Below are 23,471 nucleotides of genomic sequence, written 5' to 3' on the forward strand. Positions count from 1 at the left end.
CATTCATTCACCTGGGCGACTGGGGGTGTGGCCCAGCGAGGACTCCCTCCTGACTTTCGGCAGGAATTGCCTTTTGCTGCCCAGGCCTGACTTGCCAGTATAGGGGTACCAAGATTCAGCTTCCTTTCCCTAGTTTGGGCCGTCTTGGAGGAACCAGCTCTAGAACTCCCAGTGGGATCCACAAAACCCTCTCATAGAACTACATCACTTCCTTATAGGTGTTGATCCCCAAAACACTCTCCTCTTAGCTCCCTGCAAGCAAATTCCCATCTCAGGAGTCTGTTTCCCAGAGAACCAACCTTTGTCTAGAAAACTCTCTTTAGAACCCTCTTACTGTAAAGTTCCATATACCTTTCATATCTACACAAATTAAAACTGAGAAAATACTTGTAACCGGACAAGAAGTCTACAAACAATATTAAACATCATCGTTCACATGATGGCATCAACCAAATTCACCTATGTTCCTTTCCTCTAGATTTCTTCTTTAGGAATTCTTCTATTCACTACTTTTATTTTGGGGGAAATACTCTTCCTTCGGTATTACCTGAAGATAGGTATGCTAGCACAGTGGAGAAGACAGAAAATTAGACATATTTGTACTGCTGCTTTTTTCTTGCAGTTGGACCAACAAAACAAGTGATTTGCTGTTTCTTTTCTTTTCTTTCTTTTTTTTTTTTTTTTTTAATTACTTATTTGACAGAGAGAGAGAGAGAGCCCAAGCAGGGGGACTAGAGGAAGGTGGAGAAGTAGGCTCGGGAGCCCAATGTGGGACTCGATCCCAGGATCCCAGTCATGACCTGAGCCAAAGGCAGAAGCTTAACCCACTGAGCCACCCAGGCATTCCTGTGATTTTCTTTTTCAACCGGAAAATAAAAAGAATTTTTATCCGTTAGAAAAGGCCAGAGCAGTTTCCTTCCTCGGTCAGTTTGGGTTCTCCATGTCACAACAGACAGAATTAGCAGAGGAAGGGGATTTATTAGGAAGAATGTCGGGGAGGAGGGTAGTGAGTAGGCAGAAGGAGTTTCAGGCCCCAGCACCTAAAGCATATCACTCAATCTCGAACCAAATACTTTTGGAGTGTCTGCTCTATCCTGGGCTCTGTTGGGCACGTGGTTGGCTGTTACTGTCTGAGAGGAAGAGAGCCCAAGAAGGGTGGATGAGGAGGGAGGAGTCTCGGACTGCAGGTCGGTCTGAGAGCATCCAAGCCACGCTGATGAGAAATCCCAGAGCGAGAATAGTTAGAGGAGGGGTTGCTCCTCTCCACAGTGGACCTGAATTGGACTTTCGGCCAAGCTCGCTCATGGCTCTGGACATGGTTGGGGAGGGAGGGAAGAATATGATTTGGCAAAGCAGGGGCTGGAGCCGGCACTCAGTTCCGTCGTTTCCTGAAGCCTCGCTGAACCCGCTGAACCGCCCTCCACCACCCTGCTTAGCGGGTCCCTCCTCCCCAATGGCCCAGAGGCTAGGATCTTTACATTCCAGTAAAGGTCTTAGTAAATGTTTGCAAATGTGTTTCTCCAGTTAGAATGCAGCGTCTGAGGAAGCAGGGGCCACGATTTATTTTTCCTTCTATTGTGGTCCCTTAGCACAGAGCTAAGCCCAAAACAGATACTAACTAATACTCAAATGACTAAATGAGTAAGAATCCAAATAGAGGGAGATAGCCTTCATGATGTTCAAATTTTGACTTTTACAGTGAGAATTTTAAATATCTCAATGAACCTTCCCTGGGAAGAAACCTAAGAAGGTTAAAACATAGAAGGAAAAGTTCCAAACCGTGTGTCATTCTAGATATTTATGTGTCACCGTTTTAGATTCACGTAAACGTTTGCACTTATATTTTGAGTAAAAAACTGAGAAGTCTTTGTTTCAGAAATGCGTGTGAAATTCTTTTTCTTGCAGTGGGACCAATCTGTAAAAACGATGATATTTACATGATTTCTACCTGAATTAGTAAATCGTAAAACAATCCTCTTGATTAAAAAAAACGAACAAACAAACTCAATCTAACTGAATTTTTTTTTTAATTCCCATTTTCCTCCATTGCACTGCAGAGTGAAGTTCAGAACTTATGGAAGGAAAATGTGATTATTCTGGATGCCGCAAAAACCTATGGCTATGAAGTGGTTGACACATTTACTATAACGATGGGGCGATACAAAGAGTTTTTGCAAGGGACATGCGGGTGCCATTTTCATGAGGTATTTATCCTGGCTCTTTATTTATTGTAGCTTTTGATTTTTTAAAACATCTCTCATTATATCTTTAGTTTTGTTGTCCGTGTTATTTTGTATTAAAAAAACCATGTCGGGGGTGGGGGGGATCAAATGAGGTATTCAGCATCACTCACTCAAAGCATGTAGCAGTCACAACTGGAGGTGCTACAAAATAAGAAGTTAAAAAAAAAAAATTTGCTCTTAGGTAGACATTTAAAAACTAGGATCACCAGTCAACACAAGCAGGAGGATGGAAACCTGGAGAGCACCTGCCGTTTCTAACAGACCCTGAACCTTCCCATCAGACATTGTGGCCAAAGAAGGTAGCAGGTCTTTGGTGGAGCTTGAAAATCAAGACAATTTAATGTGTTAGACTCATGAATGACCTTCTTCCATTGGTTGAGCCAATGCATGAAAGAGGTGGAGCTATGTTTTGAGTAGCCCTCAGCACCCCATGGGGAAAATGATTTGATCTGTAGTCATCAAATAGTATATAATATTAAAATAGGCGAAGCTGATAAGGTGTTAGCAGAGGCAACAGCAGGTTTCTTCCTCCGTCAGTTTGGGTTCTCCAAGACACAGCAGACAGAATTAGCAGAGGAAGGGGGTTTATTAGGAAGAATGTCTGGAAAGGATAAAGGGAAGGGTGCTGAGTAGGCAGCAAGAGTTTCAGGCCCCAGCACCTAAAGCCTGTCACTCAGTCTTACAGCCCTTGTAAACCAGAAGGCAGTCGTTGGGTTGACTAAGGCAATGACAACTAAAGGATTCTTGGATCCCATTTTCCAACCTTAAAATGACTGTCAGATCCATTTTGGTCCTTGGGTTTTTATGGCTACCCAAGAGTTATTGACACTGTATTGGTTCTTCTAAATATTCTGTGTGTGTGTGTGTGTGTGTGTTTTTACATATAATTATGTATGACAAGTGCACCTGCATCTCAGGGAAGCAAGAGCCTGCACCCACAGTGCAGAGCAGGGCATTTTCAGTTTTGATCTAGTAACTTGAACTTGGCCTTGCTGTTGCAGAGAAGCTTCTATGCTGTAGGAGACTGTGTGTCTATTTCTTTCTTCCACCAAAAAAAAAAAAAAAAAAAAAAAAATACACCCTTTCAGTTTCTATGCTATCTGCAAAAAGTCAAGACTTAGAAACACAAGGGCAGGTAGCCTAGAAGAGAAAGAAATGATCTTGCCGCAGAGCCAGTATCAGAGTTGGCTGCAAAAACAGGTCAGAGGTTGCCAAAACCCACATAAAATGGGGACTTTGAAAGACAACATACAGACCGGGGTTTTGCCCCTTTTAGAAAAGGTTTGTTTATTTACTTATTTTTATATAATGTGTCTTCAATTAGTATTTGAGAGGGGAGGGTATCTGTTTTTCTTCTTCATCTTTAGTCACTCTGGAAGCCTAAAAAGGAGAAGTCTTCCAGAGATTCCCAGCATGACTCCAATTAAAAACAGAAGATGCCCTTCCCACGTGATCGCTTTGCATGTATCTCCTGCTACAGCACTAACCAGTGACACTAGTAGTCATGGAATTCAAAGACTGCAACAAAGACTCTTTGAACCACCACAACTAGAATATTGGCTTCTAAATATTACTAATAAAATCATCTTTAATTTGCATAACCATGATTTAAGCATGTCAGGTGAAATTATGTCACTTATTTGATTTTTTAATTATGTGCAATGATCATGTATAAATTGTTTTTTAAGCCCTATTTCTAACGTGTGCTGACTTGGCAACTACCTAGGTATCATTGAAATTATCTCAGCTGATTCTGAAGCAGTGTTATCCATGTTGAAGTTTTCTTATTTGAGCTAAAATACTTCTGGGAGCATTTGCCTTTCTACCACAGAATGATAAGATCATCTTTCTGAAACTGACTCTCTTCATTACAAAGTCTCTAACCCATTCATCACTTAGGCATAATTGTCACTTAAGTCTTGAACAGTATGTACTACTTGTACCTCAGGAAGTTTCTAGTGCCGACACTGATGTTTTATAACTTCTCCAAACCATCACCCAACATCTTAAATCACTGTGAGCTTCCTATAAACAATAAGAAAATCTAAAGGCCCTTACAAAGGATGATTTGATGGTTAATGTACCAAGCCAGGGAAAAGTACATTATTGGTTTCATGCAAACCATATGAAAGGGCAGAAATCTATTAATAATAACCATTTTTGCCTCTGTGCTCATCTTATGAGCTGGCAAAGCAATTTGTCATACAGTAAGACCAAGAATTAAAATCAGCTGTGCTAAAACCATAAGAATTTGAGCCTTGTATCTTCTAGTGTTCAATCAAACTACTCCCACAATAGATTCAGACATACCTGAGAAGGATTGCTATAATCATTATAGTAAGATCTTGATGTGTCCTCTTTGATTTGTGGTGGGAATTCCATCATAGACATAACAAACCTACTTCAGTGGGGTTCTTGTCACCAAAGGTCTTGGGGGCAACTTTTTCATCTGTCAAGACACCGAGAGAGAGAATGTGTTGCCACCATGAATCTATAAACACTTTCCCAACTGGCGTGCATCAGTTTTGACTATAATGTTCTTGCTGATTAGAAAAGCAGGTGTTTCTCTTCATGGGCAGAAATGGAATTTTGTTTTCGCAGTGTTTGTGCAGGACAACAAACAGGATCCAGGTAGCTTTTGCCCAAGAGTGGTTTTGGATAGTACCTTTAGTTATGTGGCAAACATCTACTATGAGTAAGCTAAAACCTGGGAAGGATACAAAAATATTATCAGCTCAGACCTGGCTGCAGGAGGGACAAATCCACAACTGTTGTGTGATTATTAATTAGTCTAATCAGCTGTATAAACCTTACATGAGATCTCTGTTTTCTGGCAGGCATACAGCTTTTGACTCAGTCCAAAGGGAGGGAAAAAAAATCCCTCTGGCATTACTACCCAACTCTAATAACCCCAAGTTTCCTTTGATTCTGGCACCATGGAAAGAAGAAAGGATTTTCAATTCCTTGTCAGAGATTATTTCCCCTTTATTGTTTGATCTTCATCTTATACTTTATTATTTAATTTTAATTAGGTAAACAAAAACTTAGCTGACCTAGAAAAGTTTGCCTTCTATGTGGTGGCTTGAAGTTTTGCCCTTTTTCCTTCAAAGTTTAAAAGTTTGTCATAAACACAAGGAAGAAAAAAGCCTTTAGCATGGCTATTTTTAATAAATTAGTAATGGCAATTTAATTCAACAAATATTTGAGTGTCTATGTGAGCTCTCTACTAACTACTATAAAATGAGTTAGGAGAACATTTTTTAGGGTTCCCTTGAGTATCTCAAATGTAACATATCCCCAACATGCAATTCTGTGTATTGTAGAACGTCAGTTAAAATCAGGGCCTGGGGAAGGTGGGCTAGGGCCAGATCATGGTAAGAGCTTAGACTTTATCCTATAGGTAAGGAAGAGCCAACGAAAGTTTTACGGAGAAGTGAGATGGTCGCATCTTTGTCTCAAATAACATTGAGGGGGGAAGATGGAGACAGAACTGAGTCTGGGAGAGAACTTAGGAGACGTTTTCAGAAGTCATGTGAGAGATGATAAAAGCTTGCCCAAACCAGGACAGAGACTGCAAGCATGAGGGAGAAGGAGACAAACGCAGGCCCTATTTTAAAAGTAAAATCTGTAGATCTTATCTGCAGCATGGGGGTGTAGGAAGAATCAAAGACGACTCCTAACTTGGGTGATGAATTAGAGCTGAACCAGCAACTGAGTCAGAGAATGACTGAGAAGGTACCGGCTCAGGGAAAAGATGATGATTCGGTTTTGAACATGTTGTGTTTGAGATGCCTGTAGGACATCCAGGTGGAGATATCTCACAGGCAGTTGGCTGCACAAGTCTGAAGCTCGAGGGGCAGGGTGCGGCTGGAGATAAAAGGTTGGAAGTCGTCAGAAAACACTACAGTTGCAACAATGAAGATAGATCATCCAGAGAAAGTGAGCAGAGTAAGAGAAGCTGAGGAACTCTTGGAAATGCCAATATTTAAGCAAAGCTTGCAGAAACAGGAGCCTTTGAATTTAGAGAATAAACTGATAGACGAAAACTCTAGTGGAGTGTAGTACCATGGGAAGCCAAAAAGTGAAAATTTGTAGGGAGAGATCAAAACAGCATTACTGCTGTCAAATGTAATGGATAGATTTATTAAGATAAGGATTTTTACATAGTCAGTGATTTGGCATTAAGAAGGTCTTTTCTGATCATGCAGGAGTAATTTCAGTAAAATATTGGGGGCATGAATTAAACTACAGTAACTGAAGAGGTATAAGAAATGAGACAAGGAGGGGCGGGCGCCTGAGTGGCTCAGTGGGTTAAAGCCTCTGCCTGCAGCTCAGGTCATGATCCCAGACCCTGGGATCAAGCCCAGCATCGCATTGGGCTCTCTGCTCAGCAGGGAGCCTGCTTCTTCCTCTCTCTCTGCCTACTTGTGATCTGTGTCTGTCAAATAAATAAATAAATAAATCTTTAAAAAAAGGGGGGGGGATGAGAGAAGGAAGCTGGTTAAAGCCTTTCAACAAGTGAAAATAAAAATAAAGGAAAGATACCAGATTCAGAAAAGAAAGTGGTCTGGGAGCAGTTTATAGGAGGAACTACTTCTCATGTTTATAGGCAGAAAGGGAATAATCCATACTTAGGGATACATAAGAGGAAGGTTCTTGGTAATGTGGGCGAGGATCTGGTCAAGGACACTGTACATCGTGGGAGGGTGCTGATAAATGAATGAGGTTGGCTGCAGTTTCCTTCTTCTCTATCATTTACTTGCCCTGGACTTCTGCAATATTTCCATCTTGGAAGCTTCACTTTCAATTTCTCAAATTCATCCTTGACTTCCCCACCAGGATGTTTCTGTGGTTCCAATCCAATGTTGTCATTTAACACCTTTCAATGGCCTTATCACTAAAGACGAGTCACAGGAGTTTCACTGCCTACCATTCCTAAACCCCTTTTGGGGGAAAGTGATCCTAGACAATTTTTTTTTTTTTTTTTCCCCAGTGCTCAGTCTATTGTCTCCAAGAATTCTAGCTTTTTCTGCCAGGTGATTAGATTACAGATCAGTGCCTGCTGAGAATGAATTCAGATGAGATGTTGATCCGTAAGTATCTCATGGGTTTTTTTTTTATTTTCTTTTTGTTTTTTGCCATAAACCCTCATTTCGGGGGATTTACTACCAAAGCTTTAAGAGTCAAGCTAAGATGGACTCTGAACTGCCTTGATTAACATTCCCTACTCTATGTTTTGATGTTCTAGCCTAGTGAAAACAGGATCTGTGGTTTGGGAAACTCTGTACACCCCTCTACTGTAAAGATTCTCAAATAATATTAGTATTTTAAATGATCCAAAAAGCTCTTACAGCAAAGAAACTATTTAGCTCCATTTGACCCAGTTTTTCTCAAACATTTTGACCACAGAACCACTTTCCTTTTATTCATAACAACTATTAACACCTCACTAAACACACTTTGGAAAAACTAGCATAGAGGATGAGGTCAAAAATCATGTGGGGAGTACAGATTAAATGTGGCAGAATGACCACAAGCATTTATCTTCTCTTCCACTTGAAACTCCACCAAAAGACCTTAAAGACATTAAGCTATTCACCACCATTCCCCACTAAGACAGAATAAGAAGAAATAACTCATAATGGCAAGAAATCTGAATTCATTCTAAGAAGTTTAACTTAGCCTGCAAAGGAAGTTACAATGTAAAATGTGAGAGAGGAGAATCTCCAACTAGAGGCGAAACACACTTGCCCACAGATCCTCTGAATGGTCCAGGCCTGAAGCGGGGAGAGGGAAGTAGGGGCAGAAGAAGGCAGAGCTGAGACACAGGTCGGAAAGTCTGTATGCAAAATTGGTGGACCCCTTACCCCACCACATGCAGCCAAGAACCTACATCCATAGATACGATTTCTGTTAAAATTGAACATCAGAGATGGACTCAGAAACACAGGTACAGAAAAGAACAAGTTAATCTAGAGGCTGAAATCAGAAAAATGAAAGGGAAAGTTGGCCCTGAAGGACGGAGCTCCTATACTTTCTCCCCAGACCCTGTGGAATACCAGTAGACCAGCAGAAGGGCATAGATGGGCACGTACCACCTTGGACAAGGGGTAGAGGGTTCCTCTGACAAGAAATTGAGTGGCCCAGTGGAGGCTCCCCTTTCAAAGGCCCCAGTAGTGCTGAGCGAATCTCTATAGTGAAGCCAGCAGTTGGAATGTTGGTCCACACAAATTGTTTCTAAGTGACATTTTGGTACCATATGCTTAAATAAAACCAGAGAGACCGATGGAAAGAGATACCTGTGAGTGAAGGTCAAAATAGATTCCAAGACCCAAAAAGTACATGGAACTACAGCAGGGTAGGAACTTAGCTTGTAATCCATTGAACAAATGAAGGTCATTCAAATAATATCAAGAATTCAGTGACATGAATATCCAACCACTTAGAAAACAGAGTTTGAAACGGGACTTAGTCTCTGGAGAACTCCCGAGGAGTACAAGAGGGAACCACAGTTTCACTGGATATGGTAAACTACTGGTCTCTGGCTCCTTCTAATCAGTCTCTCCACCTCAGAGCAGAATTCATCCCCAGAGCTGGAAACTGAGGCCTGTCTGAGGGGCAGAAGTTAAAAAGGCTCAGCTGTCAGAGTAAGAAGCCCTGGAGATTGGGAGGTAGGGGGAAAGACGGAGACATTGCAAATCTGGAAACACCAAAAGCAAAAAACAATTCCTCATTCCTAAAGAAAACTTTAGTCTTGCCTTCTAATCCTCAGCATCTTAGACCCATTCAGAAATTGGACTCCCTTCAGTCAAAACATAGCTTATTTCATGTGGCCATGATTAAATATTAGGGGGGGTAGATGAAAAAAAATCATTATTATCTGTAAAAAATTGCATGATTTCCTGAAATGGAACTATGAATTATAAGGACTGGCTTCTAGCTGTTGTTTGTTGCTTTGTTTTTATTCCGTTTCTGTGAATTCTTGGGCTACTTTTTCAGCTGGTTGTAAATTTGGTGACTGGATCTTGGATTGAATGTCATGTCTGCAGAATGACTATACCAAATAAAAAGTACTTCAATCGTATGCATTTATCTTAAAAGACCACACGAGCACATGTTGGTCAATGTCAGGTTTTCCAGCCTTGGAAAGCCACTACTCCCGTTGCTCTTCCTAGCCCATCCATGTCCATGGAACACGTTTATAATCAGAACATCCCCCTTAATCCAGGCTAGAGAGATTTTGGAACACTTGACCCACGGAAAATTGTTTTCTATTTTGTTCTGTGGATCTGGAACCACATCAGAAGTTCCTTGGGTGTTACTCAGGTTAAGATCGGTTTTAGGAAAGGTATTTGCTTCTAATACGCCTGACACGTTTCCAATTCACCAAGCTCTCCCTTTTTGTACTGACTTTTTGAAAATTCAAAGTTATTTTAGATGCAACTGTTAATTGACATGGTAATATACTCATTCTGATTAATATTTATGTGAAATCAATTTTGAGTGTTAAAGTTACATGCATTTAATAGTAAAAGTCGCAATGTGGGTTTTACTGTGTAATTTATTAATAGATTTTCATTTGTTTGGCTAGTCCTACAATAGCCAGAGGACAAAGCCAGTCAAGTTGAACTGTAGCCATTTGTATGCCTTCTAAAATGTTTGTGTGCCCAAGTCTTTAATTATGTGGAGATGTGGAAAGATCTACAATCATAAGCTAGGAGGTCTCTTAGCATATAGGAAACCTATGAAAAAGTAAAAGTTACTTCTGCATGTCCAAGCACAGAATTTTAAATTCCTGTTACTCTGAGTCACAGAAAAATGTGGTCATTTCCATATTCTATAATATGTTATCATGACAGCACTTGATTCCAGCACCAAAATTTCTCCTTTCTATGTTTCTATAGTTAATATATTAAAACTATGTTGTTGTTTTGAAACAGTGTAATCTTCACTTGAAAGTCTATGTCTACATGTTACTTCATCTAAATGTGAACACTGCCAGAGGAAAATAACTTTTGTTACTACACTTTTACTTGTGATTATAGAGCAATGCTGATCTGACCAGGTGATCACACTTCACAAAGACCAATTTTCCTTCACTCTCATTTCCTCATTTTAAATATAATTTCACAGATAAACTCACAAAAAGAAAATAAACAGCAACACATACACACAAAGCTAGAGACTTTGGATCATTTGACAGTGTCAAAATAATTGCCATTTAACATTTGTGTTTGGAATAATGTCAACATGCAGCCAATCACATATATATGCATCACTTAACTATGTATGATAGTTCCTTATCCTTATCCCTCTGGATAGATATGTCTCTTTCTCAGTGCTTGAGTTATAGGCACCCAAGTTTAAAGAAGCATCAAACAGAAGTTGTCTCTTTTTGAGGTGACCACCATACAGAAGCATTTAGGGTCTTGTCTTCGGTTTAATGCCTAACTCTTTCACTGGTGTTTTCCAATAGCTCACTTTTATTGTCTATTATTATTATTACTATTGTGCCCCCGGAGGTAACCTAACATTTGTATTGCTAACATCTCTCTTTCAAAGCCACATTCCACTTGACACTTTATTTGGATTTTAAGAATCCCAAATGGTCCTCTGATTTTTGGGAAGGACCCAAATGAGCACATTTCCACACAAGAGATCAAAGGAAAGAAGCAATTAGCTCTTCATTGTACAGGTATCAAACATCTTTCACTTGCATAACATTTCCAAGCCTAAAAACTGTACCTAAGTTCTTTTCCTTCACTTTAGAATCCGTAAGAGTAGGTAAAATACAGTAATATTTTGAAACTTGGAGATAGTAGTTTGACAGCAATGCTGCATACTGAATTTAACAAATAAGCTCAAGGAAATAAAGCTCTGTGAACAGATGAGCATACCCACCATAAATTAGTACTAAGTAATGTACGAAGGAACTATTCATTACATGGAAACAACATGGTGCCTGACCTTGGGGAGTGAGTCTCAGACAATGTCTTTGAAGTCATTTCATTCTTGTTCTTACTTCAAGTATCTTAGACATGTGTCTTTATATAGCCCCCTTGAGGGGAGGGACCATGTCTGAATTACTCCATGTGTTTCCTTGCAGAGAGCTCTGAAGATTGAAAGTTGGATACAATGTAGAAAAAAATAAATCATTAAGTCATCAATAATCCATTTTAATTTTATAAGATATGGCATCATTTTGTTCCTCTTCTGCTGTTTTTCTATTGTGAAAGGATTAGACAAACTCTTGCTAACTGTAAAAATATAAAAATAACTATATACAATAAAAACAAAAAATTCCTGCCTTTAGGGGCACCTACATGGCTCGGTCAGTGGAGCAGGAGACTCTTGATTTCAGAGTCATGGGTTCAAGCCTCACATTAGGTGTAAAGAATACTTAAAAATAAAATCTTAAAAAATAATTCCTGGGGTCCCTGGGTTACTCAGTTGGTTAAGCATCCAACTCTTGATTTCAGCTCAGGTAATGATCTCAGAGTTGTGAGATCGAGCCCTGTGTAGGGCTCCAGGCGGGGTATGGAGCCTACTCAAGATTCTCTCTCTCCCTCTCCCTCTGCCCCCTCCCCACCCTCACACATATGTGTGTTTGCTCTCTCTCTCTCTCTCTCAAAAAAGAGAGAGAAAATTCCCATCTTTTGATCATATACACCCATTAAGTCTCACTTCTTTCCCCACTGGAGATTCTATTAGCAGTTTGGTACATATCTCCATTTTAAACATACACTCTTGATTTTAATTCCAAGTCATTAAAACTCTTAGGCTGTCAAATTTATGGTCACTAGATTTATGTAACACTGGGCTTTATTTAGAACTACCTTACTGTTCCATAAACTTTTTTAGGAAAGAATAGCAGTTTATGAAATGCACTTTAATGTAGTACGAACACTCCTATTTTTTCTATCACAGTATTGAATTCTGCTTATACTTGGCTTATGCAACCAATAAATTGGATCTATGGTAGGCTGATGGTAGACTCAATTAAAATCGATGAGTGAACATCTGGAATTGAAAAATCCCACATCATCACTGGTTTCCCCCCCCTTCCCAAATGGTCTTGGTTATTTTCTTACATTTATTCTTCAAGATGTGCTTTAGGATTTCCTTGTCATGTCCCCCAAATACTGCTGTGATTACAGTTGGAATAGCATTTTCATTAATCTGGGAGGATTTGACCTGGTGTGTCTTTCCATTTGTTAATATTTTCCTTTTATTAAACTTTGTGTTTTCTGCACCTGCACAATAGCTGAACTGAATGAAATTGTTTTCTTTGTAATGGGATCTTTTCTCCAATATATTTCTTATTAATTATTGATGGAATATAGAAATGCTATATGATTTGTAAATATTAACTTTATAATATCTCATTATTTTTTGGTAGCTACCTTTGGGGTTTCAAGGTGAACAATCATATAGTTATAAATAATTCTTGGGTAATTTCCTATAACAAAATGTTTCATAATGCTAAAGCTTGCATTACTGAAATAAATTCTGTGTGCTGTTGGTATAGCGCAAAATACTGCTGGATTTTTTTTAAAGGCTCTGGATTCCGTTTACAGTAACATTTGGGAGGACTTGTCACATCTCTATTTTGACAAATCAAAATTGAAGTAATTCTTTCTCTGTAGGTTTGTCACTTTTCAGGGGTCAGTGTCAGGGTAATACTTGCTTCTAAGCCAGTATTAGGACACTTAGTATCTTTGATTATTTCCTGCAAAATAGCTTTCAAAGGAAACTAACTGAATTAAGTGTTGTTGGGCCAAGCCCTGAGATAGACGTGTAGAAATCAATCTTCAATAGCATTCGCCAGCACCAGCATTATGAGAGGCATTAGTCTGGCCCTCAGAAGCAGGAGGAGACCCCTAGCATCCCATCTCCCTTTTTCAGAGACCACCTGAGTGGTTTAAAAATAGAAATACATTATTGGGGCGCCTAGGCGGCTCTGGATTAAAGCCTCTGCTTTCCGCTTGGGTCATGATCTTAGGGTCCTGGGATCTAGTCCCGCATCTAGCTCTCTGCTCAGCGGGGAGACTGTTTCCCTTCCTCTCTTTCTCTCTCTACCTGCCTCTCTGCCTACTTGTGATCTCTGTCAAATAAATAAAATCTTATAAAAAAAATAGAAATACATTATTAACCTTCCCATGTGATCGGGCAAAATATTGACACGACTCTTGAGTAGACGCTATAAGTTTCAGCAAATACAGTGGAAATACATATTTTTGTATTATCTCTTTTATAAATCACATTTGAGATTGCTATAAGCATCTACACTAGCATTATCCAACATGTGTGCTGCAGCATTAATTGCAACACGAAACACTGAAATAATTTTTAAAGAACTGTATAACCTTTTGCAATGGGATGTATTTTTATCTATTTTGCATTTAATTAGCATGCTGATCATCTGGCAATTGCAAAAACCACACCTGAAGATAAAATTATATAAACAAAAGTAACCTTATTTTGGCTTCGGAACGCTGAAATAATATTTTCTCAGGGTTGAATGTAATATTTATGCTTAAGTGTTTCCTTAAATAAACTTCCTTAAAAATGTTCACTAATCTTGCTATCGTTGAATACACACCTCCTCCGAAATGGACAGAACCTTCAGAAAAACATTGGTGCACCTCCCACCCGATCATATTTAAAGTTGTAGGATAACCAAACAGGGGTGCAAAGAGCTGCACGTTAATAGCAACTTACAACCTTGGGACCTGGAATATTAATCAGTGGTTAACTGCAAACTGAGCTCTGATTTCCCATCCATTGGGATTCCTTACCGCAACCCACTGATTTCACTGGTCTTAAGAGTCACTTCATCTGAGGGCCTGATCATAAAAAACTAAATGTCCCATAGCCACAGGAAAACAATTCGTTTCTTTGGGGTTAGCAGGGTATAATTGGTTTTCAAATGCATTGCCATTACATTTTTTCTTCAAAATGGGAATAGCTTCAACGTTTTTATGATTATAAAGGAATGCACATTTGTCGTATTCAAATAAAAAAGGCAAGGCCAGAAGTTACAAAGAATACGTTTTAAATCACCTATAATTCCTCTACCCAAAGATCACTACAGTTAACATTTTGGTTTAGATGTTTACAGAATTTCTACTCAAATAAATCTTCTAAAAGGGTTCATGCTCGCTTGCACATAATAACTAAAAATACTCATCTTCAAAATAAATTGCTCATGTTTGCTTAAATATTCTGTATTTTTTTAGCTGTTTTCATTTTATTCTCTTATATGGAATTAAAAAAATATGGCTCTACATCATCATAATCATCATATAGCACTTAAAGGAATTTTAAAAATCCATGAAAGCTAGTGTTGCCTTAACTGGTTGATGACTAATATGTAGTTTATGTGTCAGTACTGACCAAAAATAATGTCTTGCAATTGTATTAAAAATTAATAATTAATAAATTGAATTAATGATTTGTTATTCATTTGTGAACACACCTCAAATCTCTTTGCCAGTATTTTCTCTCCTCCCTACCTCCCGACCCTCCCCACAACCTCTGTTTTGATCCCTTTCTGATTCCCTCTGACTGTTGGTATTAACAACCTGAGTCACATTAACCCAATGTTAAAACTGGCAATTATACTACTTCTGAAACTAATAATGCATTATGTATTAATTAATTGAATTTAAATAAAATTATAGGATAGCACCAGGGCAATTTTTTGTAAACCATACAAATGGACTATAAATATGGCTTCTGTGTGTGTGTGTGTGTGTGTGTGTTGATATTCATAAAATATCTGTAAATGGAATCACAAAAAAATTAGTGTATGTTGTTTCTGGGAAGTCAACTGAGAGATTGGGTGTGGGGAGACAGAGCTGGGGAGGAAATTTTTCTTATATATCCTCTTATGCTTTATAAATGCTTAATAATTCTGCCTATTCAAAAAAGTTTAACATAAAATTTACATATGTACCAACATATATAAATTTTCTAGCTTACTAGGGCATGGTCTATTTCTACAGATTCCTTACTAACTTACTAACTTACAAAGCGCCCAGAAAAAGGAAACCACTAATTGTAAGTGTCAGCTTATGGCTGTGCAATGGATAGTATTTTTCTTCTCTCTGCAAATAGTTTTAATTTCCATTCTGTAAAAGGGTGCCATGGCAGGTTTGGAGGACCACGTTTGAATCAGTGACCCAGCAAAGGTCCATCAGCGTCTTTTCTATGTGTTAGTATCCAGCTTAAGTACACATACACAGACACACACAAACACATGCACAGACAACAGTGTGGTAGAGAAACCATCAAAAATTATTCCTCAGCTGCATTGGGGCCAGCTGCCCTGAGGTAAGTAAAATGGCAGAAATTCTAATTCCAACGTTAGTTTTTTTTATTTTGGCTTTTTGGCTTTGGGGGGTTTTTTTGGAAAGATAAGTTTCTCTGGCTCTTGGTTATATAGATCATATGTATATCTTTAGGCAACGTCCACGTGATACAGAGGCTACCGAATTTGTGAGTTAATTATACTACTCGATGCAGAGCTTGAATGTCCTTGATTGTAACTATTTTTTGCTCTTTATTTGCAGGTAGTGAAATCAAAGCTATCCAAAGAATATCACTTTATTAAAATGAAACAATCAAGTAATCACATTGTGGGGAAATATTTCAGCAATCAGAGCAAACTACGACGACGACGACGACAAGACTCTGTAACAAATTTTCAGTCCTCCTATCATGTCAGAGGTCCAATTAATCAGGTTTGCTCTGAAATCCTTCTCAGCAGGATGTGCGTGAGTAAAAGAACTGTGTAGACTCCCTGCAGGAGGCCTGAACTTGGAATTGGGGGCAAGCCACTCACTCACCTGGGCGGTGGTCTAAGAACCAAATCCTGTATGTCACATGTATTTGGACCGACCACACACCCAGGAACCCAGGCACACACATACACATCAACGCACGCGTGGCTAAAAAAAGTAATAATAACACTTTTTTCCTACAGCTTTGTAAGGTTGAGGTGTGCACTTGAAAATCATGTGTCTTCAAGGGGAAAGCTAGAGCTAGAGAAAGGTGACTTGAAGTATAGTCAGGAATTAGAACCACTGTGGGCTAGGTATTGCATTGTGATAATAAGGAGAAATAGAGACACTTGAATTACGTGGACAAAAAAGATAAAGCTCTTGAGATCGCATTATCTTCTCTCTTGGTACATTTATACTGAAAAGGAGAAAAAAGCAGTTACATTCCACTTGCAAGTAGGGATTGTGTTTGTGTCCTCTACCAGGAGAAAATGTGATCTTTAGGATGGCTTAGGCTTTGTGAATCTAATGTTTATGAAAAACATGTCTTCCTATACTTCTTAAATTTTACAACCGAAAGGAAAAGAACAGGGATGCTCCACGAGGAATTCGAAAAGATTCTATGAGAGATAGGAAATGTAATGTTTTACAGTTAAAACACCAATGCATTTAACTTTGCACTCTTTGTCCTTTTCATAAACATTCCCTCCTACCCTGTCTGTGAACTTGGATGGGTAACTGCAGTCTAAGTTGATTAAATATGCAGTTTTAAAGTGTATTATTTGATTATGTTTTACTGACGATATCCGTTAAGAAAGCTTTTGTTGGCTGTTAGAATCCTGGGTAATTTAAGATTACATTTTATGCAAATATTTTCAAAGGATTGGCCATTTGCAAGTGCAGAGGAGTTTATTTTCATACAACATTTGTATGTGCCCACAAACATTATGTCACTGGTAACTATATTTTGATTTACCTAATACAAATTTAGAGTAAGCATAAAATTATTTTTTCATTAAAACTGTGGCATACATATACAACATGTCCAGTTCTAGTATTGAGAACTTTCTCTTCTATACGTTAATTTCAAAATAGTGAATTTCCTTATTTTTCAAGCTCTTTGTTGAGAGCTATCCCACAGTTAAAATTGGCTTTTAAAGGATTGTTTTTCTTTTGGGGGAAAAATAAAACTGAGAGGGTTATTCAATTCATGTTACAAATACCTCAATTTCATTATCATACCCCAAAAAGACTATTTTGATCTATCAGTTCCTTTGTATGAATATCCACCTCTTTAAATACTCTATTTTTATATATATTTTTATATGGAAGTAAACATGAATTTATATTTAACTGTCTTAAATTATATTTAAACACAGCTATCACTTGATATAAACATATCTGCCTTTGACAGATGATAGATTTTTCTTTAATGGTACAGAATTACCCTTTAAAATGAAAGATTTTTCGAGTACCTGCACCTATAGTAAGTTAGGTTTTTTATTTTTTTTAATGATATAAAATGTTGCCAATTCATGCAGCCTCTCCATCATATTTTAATGTATTACATGCTCTATAACAGGATTATAGTGTAGATGTTTCTTGTAATTTACTGTCAACTGAACTATAATAACCGTCCGACTGAGGTTAGTCTGGCATTTACCTCTTCACTGTTGAAATAATAGATTTTAGAAACAAGTGTAATAAAACTATTAATAAATGTCTTGCTGGTGATAGTCTGTGTTCAGAGAGTATCTTTCACTTTCCTTTTTACTGGAGGTATATCACCATACAGGGTCTACTTGGCAGACATGTCATTATACAGATTCAACTATTTGAGTGTGGTTTAATAGGATGACTGTCTAGTATTTTTCAATCCTGACGTCCTCCGCATTTTGATCAGATGAACACCCTGCTGTACAATGACCAAAACTTTTGAACACAGTGCCGTGAAGAACTATTTTTTTTCTTTTTAAAAATAAGGTACTGAAATGTTAGGAATAGTTGTAGTTACTCCTTAATTGAAAAAACACATTTTATTTTATGTTGGGGAGGTAGGGGTGTGTGTGTGTGTGTGTGTGTGTGTGTGTACTTGTATGTGCTTAGCAAGTTCATAAATTGAGTGGGGAAAAATAGGAATAGGTATTTAAGCATATTTTTAGATGTAAAAGTTAAAGGAAGTATATTATTTTTGCTAAGAATGGATTAGTATCCAATCTAAACTGAACTCAACTAAAGAAAACATTGACAATATCACAAGTCAAGAATAGCTGCGTAAGCATTTCCCAGCATCACTGTTGACATTGTGTGTGCGCGCATGTATGGGCAGTTAAGAGCACAGTGAGCTATCTGCCAGCCATCCAAGTAGGTGAATAGGATCCTGGAGGGACATATGAAAAAGGAGGTGCCTTTTCAAAAGGAGATGCCTGCCAGTTGGGCTCACACTTGGGTCATTTGATCTTCCTCCTGTTGGATGCCCCTGTGCCTAGCAGTCAACTCTACAAAACAATAATTTCCACTTAGATAGCACTGGAAGAAGTCACTGGTTGCTGACATGGAAATAGTGCTGGTAATGTTTATGTGCAAAACAGAATGCTGTTTTGCAAAACAGAATGCTGTTTTGCATTTGTTTTCTTCTTTCAGTGCCATTTCATGGAAGGATTTCAACAAGAAATGCAGAAACGGGTAAAAAAATAAATACATATAACCCACTAAGAGTTATTTCAAAGCTGTAATGCTTTTTGGCATGGTGGGGAGACATGGTGGGGTCTAATACAGTATTAAAGTTAAGAGCCGAGAAAAATAGTGAGGGATAGGGTCTTATTAAATATTACCTTATGGGCTCCTTAAATTGAACAAATACTGAAAGAATCATCAGTATCTGAAATTTTTCCCTGTGAATTTTCACCTTACAAAAAGAAACCAACAAAAAATGAAAAATGTCCTCATCATCAGTGGCTAGAATTATTGAATTTAAAATGAACAAACAGGAGCACCTGGATGGCTCAGTCGGTTAAGCGTCTGCCTTTGGCTCAAGTCACGATCCCAGGGTCCTGGGATCGGGCCCTTCATCAGGCTCCCTGCTCTGTGGGGAGCCTGCTTCGCCCTCTCCCTCTGTCTGCCGCTCTGCCTACTTGCGCTGTCAATAAATAAATGAATAAAATAAATAAATAAATAAAATCTTAAAAAAATAAAATGAACCAACATAAATTTGAGTAAGCTCATATGGGCTCATAACTTGAAAAACGTATATCCAAGTGCAAAATGATACTATAGCCAATTCCACCATTTTGACTGGATCCTGGAGTCCTTGCTCCACAAATACTACTGTAGCCTTTTTCTTTTCTTAATGCGTACTTAAAGTTCAAATGATTTTGATTGCTCTTGGAAACTAAGGCATTTTGATAGATCACTTTAACTTAGGGGGATTAACCAGAAGTTGTCAAAAGACCCGAAGACCTCCTAAAGCCAGCAGGATCGTGCCAGGGCCTCCAAACTCGATTTTGCATTTGGCAAGGCTTCCAAGGTTTCAAACTGTCAAAGAACCTTTTATCATGTTTTTATTGCTGTAGTAACTGCTATTATCAACTTCCATATTTCTTTTATGATTCTGTCACTTGGTGTAGGGAGCAGTAGAACTCATTTTTTCTAACTGATACAGAACATGCAGTCCTCCTAAAATGGGGCTCCATTTGTTTTCTTTATGCTCATCGAAATATAAAGAATTGGTTTTACAGCTCTATCAAATGTTGGATCTCTATGCTTTAACACACCCAAGACACAATCAGAACACTAATTCTTAAACATATCAAGAATATTTACGATTTTTAAGCATATTTGCAATGTAAATGAAGATAATTACTTAAACCCAACTAAGAGAAAGAACAAAATTAAACAACTGCCTTTAAAGAAAGCAACAATAAGGGGGCTTTCTATGCCTACGAGGTCATCGTATTTAGGTAGATTAGGTTTTGAATTTGATCTATGCCGACGGGCTGGTTATGAGACATGTACTATATCTAACCAAGACATTCTTCTTAGGAAATTTATGTATAGGGTCATATCATTATTTTTATTACATGAAAAAGTAATTCTTATAAAACTTATTAAAATGTTTTGATATTTTTAAAAAGCAGAGTAATTATAATTGATTATTCACACATCAGAATTCAGAAGTAATGTGGTGTCATAAATATCAAATGAGTTCAATTGATTCTTAGCTATTTAGTGAAAAATTTCCTTGTTTTATGGTTAGCTGGTGAAATATATCAATTTGATACAGGTTTTAGTGGCAGGCTAAATGACGCAATGATGATGGTGTACGATTTATGTATTTATATATTTTGTTCAATTGGATTTCCATTTTTTCCCTGTAATTAAAACTGTTCCAAATATAGACTGAAATCTCAGTGTATGGCATCAAGGTCCACATTTTTAATTTTCTTTTCACTCTACGATCTGATTTTTTTATTTGATCTATAATTTATATGCTTTTAAAATTAAATAATGAATTTGAATATCAGGAGAAACTAAGAACATTCGAGTAAAATGAACATATGTTGTAACATCTCATCAATCATATACTTGCCTAGACACAAGAAGTGGTTTGGTCTCCAGGAGAGCTGACATTGATAGCTGGGATTCAGAATCCTTGACCTCCCTCCATAGTGAACACATTGAGCTAAGAGGATTGGTATAAAATGCCAACACTGAAGCAAACGTGGCTTAGGTTAATTCATTGGGCCCATCGCAATCAGAGCACCTTCTCCAGCTGCCTTTGACAGGTCTTGCTCATCTCTTCAAACCTCTCCTTAGAGACACAAGTCTTCATTCCTAAGGAAAAAAAATAATAATAATTTTCAAAATTCAATGGACCAAAAATCATCACCTAGATTAACCAAAGAACAGTGCAGTGTATCTTTAATGATGCTTTCTTATTTATAGTCAGGAAAAAGAGAAAATGACCTCTAACCTTCAGGACTGTATATCCTCTGGAGAACTTGAATAGCGATTCATTTTGGCCCTGGATTCGTTCACCCACCATGACGTTTTCTGCTTGTCTTTAGCCTTGTCCTTGAGGTGAAACTTGCACAGTGTTTTCTGTGTGTATTTAATACGTAATACAATATACATTTTTAGACTTACGTTTTTATGTTTTCCTCCTTGCCTAAATTATATGTAACATGAAGCGTATGTTTTAATGAGCATGAGCTCTCCAGCTTTACAGTATCATAAAAAGAGTTTTATGAGCCTTTTGTTAAAAATCTGTGCCTATGTCATTGGCAGGGCATGAAATCATTTGCAGCTACCTCTTCTACTTATAAGATAAAATTTGGTCTGAATTAGGAATTGTACAGAGGGAAAATAAAACAATTCCTTTGTGGACTAAAATGAGTATAATCATCAAATGGCACAGATTTGGGTTCATCAGTTCCTACCACATGTGCACACCCCCCAGGGAAAACCTGGTCTCTGTTCATACTTGTCTCTAAGGACTCTCCCCATTTCAACGTTCATATTAGTTATGCAAAATCAATGGCATGTTTTTAAAAGGGTGTGGATACAATCCTTAGCACAAGTTATTCCTGCCAAGAACAGGGATCCTTTCACTAGGATGAAGTTCCAGGGCCATGTTATTGGTAAACATCTGGAACTCTCTCTTGGCCACCTGTCCTATAAATAAATTGATATTTTCCATGAATTATTTATGGACTCTGAGATGAGCCTGATAGGGACATTGAATCTCAGGTTCCTGTTTCCCAGAAGAATGGGCAGTTCCCAAGTGGGCGATTGGCCTAACTGGTATTTTTCTCTTCCCCTGGGGTCATGGTAAGTCTTTGAAGTACTGAGTTTCTGAAAGTCAATTTCTCTTCTGATGGAAGCCTCCCTGGGCATCATCTTCAGTAAACTGTTATCAGATACAGTGAAAATAAATGCCTTTCCCTCACTGAGTTGTTATGTTGCCTCTGCGGACATGAAAGCTTGTGGAGCCAAAACCAAACCTTCCTTCATTTGTGTCTAGGGAAGAGTGGGTATCAATAAAGGACTCAGAAAATGGGAATTCTAGATTATTTTAAACAAAACTCACAATGGATAAAATACATACACACTTCTGGTGTAAGCATATGTGTTTGTACATACACACACACACACACACACACACACACAGAGAGACACACAAAATGTAATAAATAATAGAGAAGTACCAAATAACACTACGTCCATTGCATTCATTTCTTTAAAACATTCTTCTTATTTTTAAATTGATAGCAGCATGTGAAACCTTTAGAATAACAGGTTCTCTGGATGCCTTAAGCGGGCGCTCGTCTGGGCCTGTGGGGAATGTGGTCGGAGACCTCTGCCAAGCAGAGCCAGGAGATATGAGTTAGAGGTGTCTGGCAGATGCTTCTCTTGAGAGGTGACAAGCCACCAAACTGCCAGAAGTCATCAGAATGGGAAGATGCTAGCAAAGTTTCAACTACAAGGAGAATATGCTGGAAGAAGGACTGGGCAGCTCCGTGCGCTACTGGAAAACACATGGGTCACTGGGGCTCTCTTGGGGGACTTCCTCTGGGCCGGGCTTCCTGGCTTGCGCTCTGCCTCTTGGCACATCCTGCTGTCGGAGCTTTCCTGGGTGGCTCTGACATCACAAGGCTGCCCCGTGGGTCAATGCCGACATGGGTGAGAAGCAGGAAGGCTATGGCGGTAAGGGAACCCTCTAGGCTCTGACTGGGGGCGCCGCTGGGTGGAAGGACTTGGCAAGATGGTCCATGAGGTGAAACCGGAACTGCCCACCACAAGGTCTGAGTTTTTACTCAACCTTCGCCTCCTGGACAGGATTTGTTTCCCCTTTTTGTTATTTCTGCAGCCCCTGGGCCCATCTCTGTTGTTGTGTGACCACATTACGTAATAGTTACCTGTAATTACCTCCTTCTATGCCACCCACTAGCCTTCGCCCCTCAAGGCCTAGCACTGAGTCTTCTCCATCTTTCGATTTCTCGCAGTCTCTTTTCTCTGTCTCCCTTCTCAGCTCAGATGTCATCTCCTCTAGGAATTTCTCTCTGATTCCTCAGATACCAAAGTGTCCTTTCTTTGTGCTCTAAGTACCCCTGCGCCAGCCTTTGGCTTTCTTTGTTTCATACTTTGCAACCCCTGGAATCTCAATTCCAGGAGGAAAAGACTTGTCGTTTGGTTGGTTGTGTGTATTTATTATTTCTTTTTAACTGTGCTCTGGAGATACAATTTACATGCTATAAAGTTCACTTATTTAAAGTCTACAGTTCAGTGGGGTTTTTTAGTATATTGACACAGGTTTGCAGTCCTCACCGTAATCTGACTCTAGAACATTTTTGTCACCCCCAAAAGAAAGAAAGCAGTCACTTCCCACAGTTCCCCTCCTCTGCCACGGCAGTAAGCAACTGCTGATCTACTTGGTGTTTCTATA

The 23,471-nt window shown here is 38.6% G+C and overlaps 1 protein-coding gene across 4 annotated transcripts in view; it reads left to right on the forward strand.

Moving 5' to 3' along the window:
• The window catches only part of CPED1 (cadherin like and PC-esterase domain containing 1), a 265,626-nt gene extending 247,863 nt beyond the window's left edge, over positions 1 to 17,763 (forward strand). For all 4 annotated transcript variants that reach the window (XM_045062916.1, XM_045062917.1, XM_045062918.1 and 1 more), the window contains 2 exons: positions 2,058 to 2,204; positions 15,818 to 17,763. In XM_045062916.1, coding sequence (XP_044918851.1) covers positions 2,058 to 2,204; positions 15,818 to 16,042 — 372 coding nt within the window. In that variant the 3' untranslated portion in view covers positions 16,043 to 17,763. The remainder of the gene's footprint in view (positions 1 to 2,057; positions 2,205 to 15,817) is intronic.
• Positions 17,764 to 23,471: the final 5,708 nt, after the last annotated feature.

This window comes from Mustela putorius, unplaced genomic scaffold, assembly GCF_011764305.1.
Source record: "Mustela putorius furo isolate JIRA1106 unplaced genomic scaffold, ASM1176430v1.1 tig00003845_pilon_pilon_pilon, whole genome shotgun sequence".
Taxonomy (NCBI): Eukaryota; Metazoa; Chordata; class Mammalia; order Carnivora; family Mustelidae; genus Mustela; species Mustela putorius.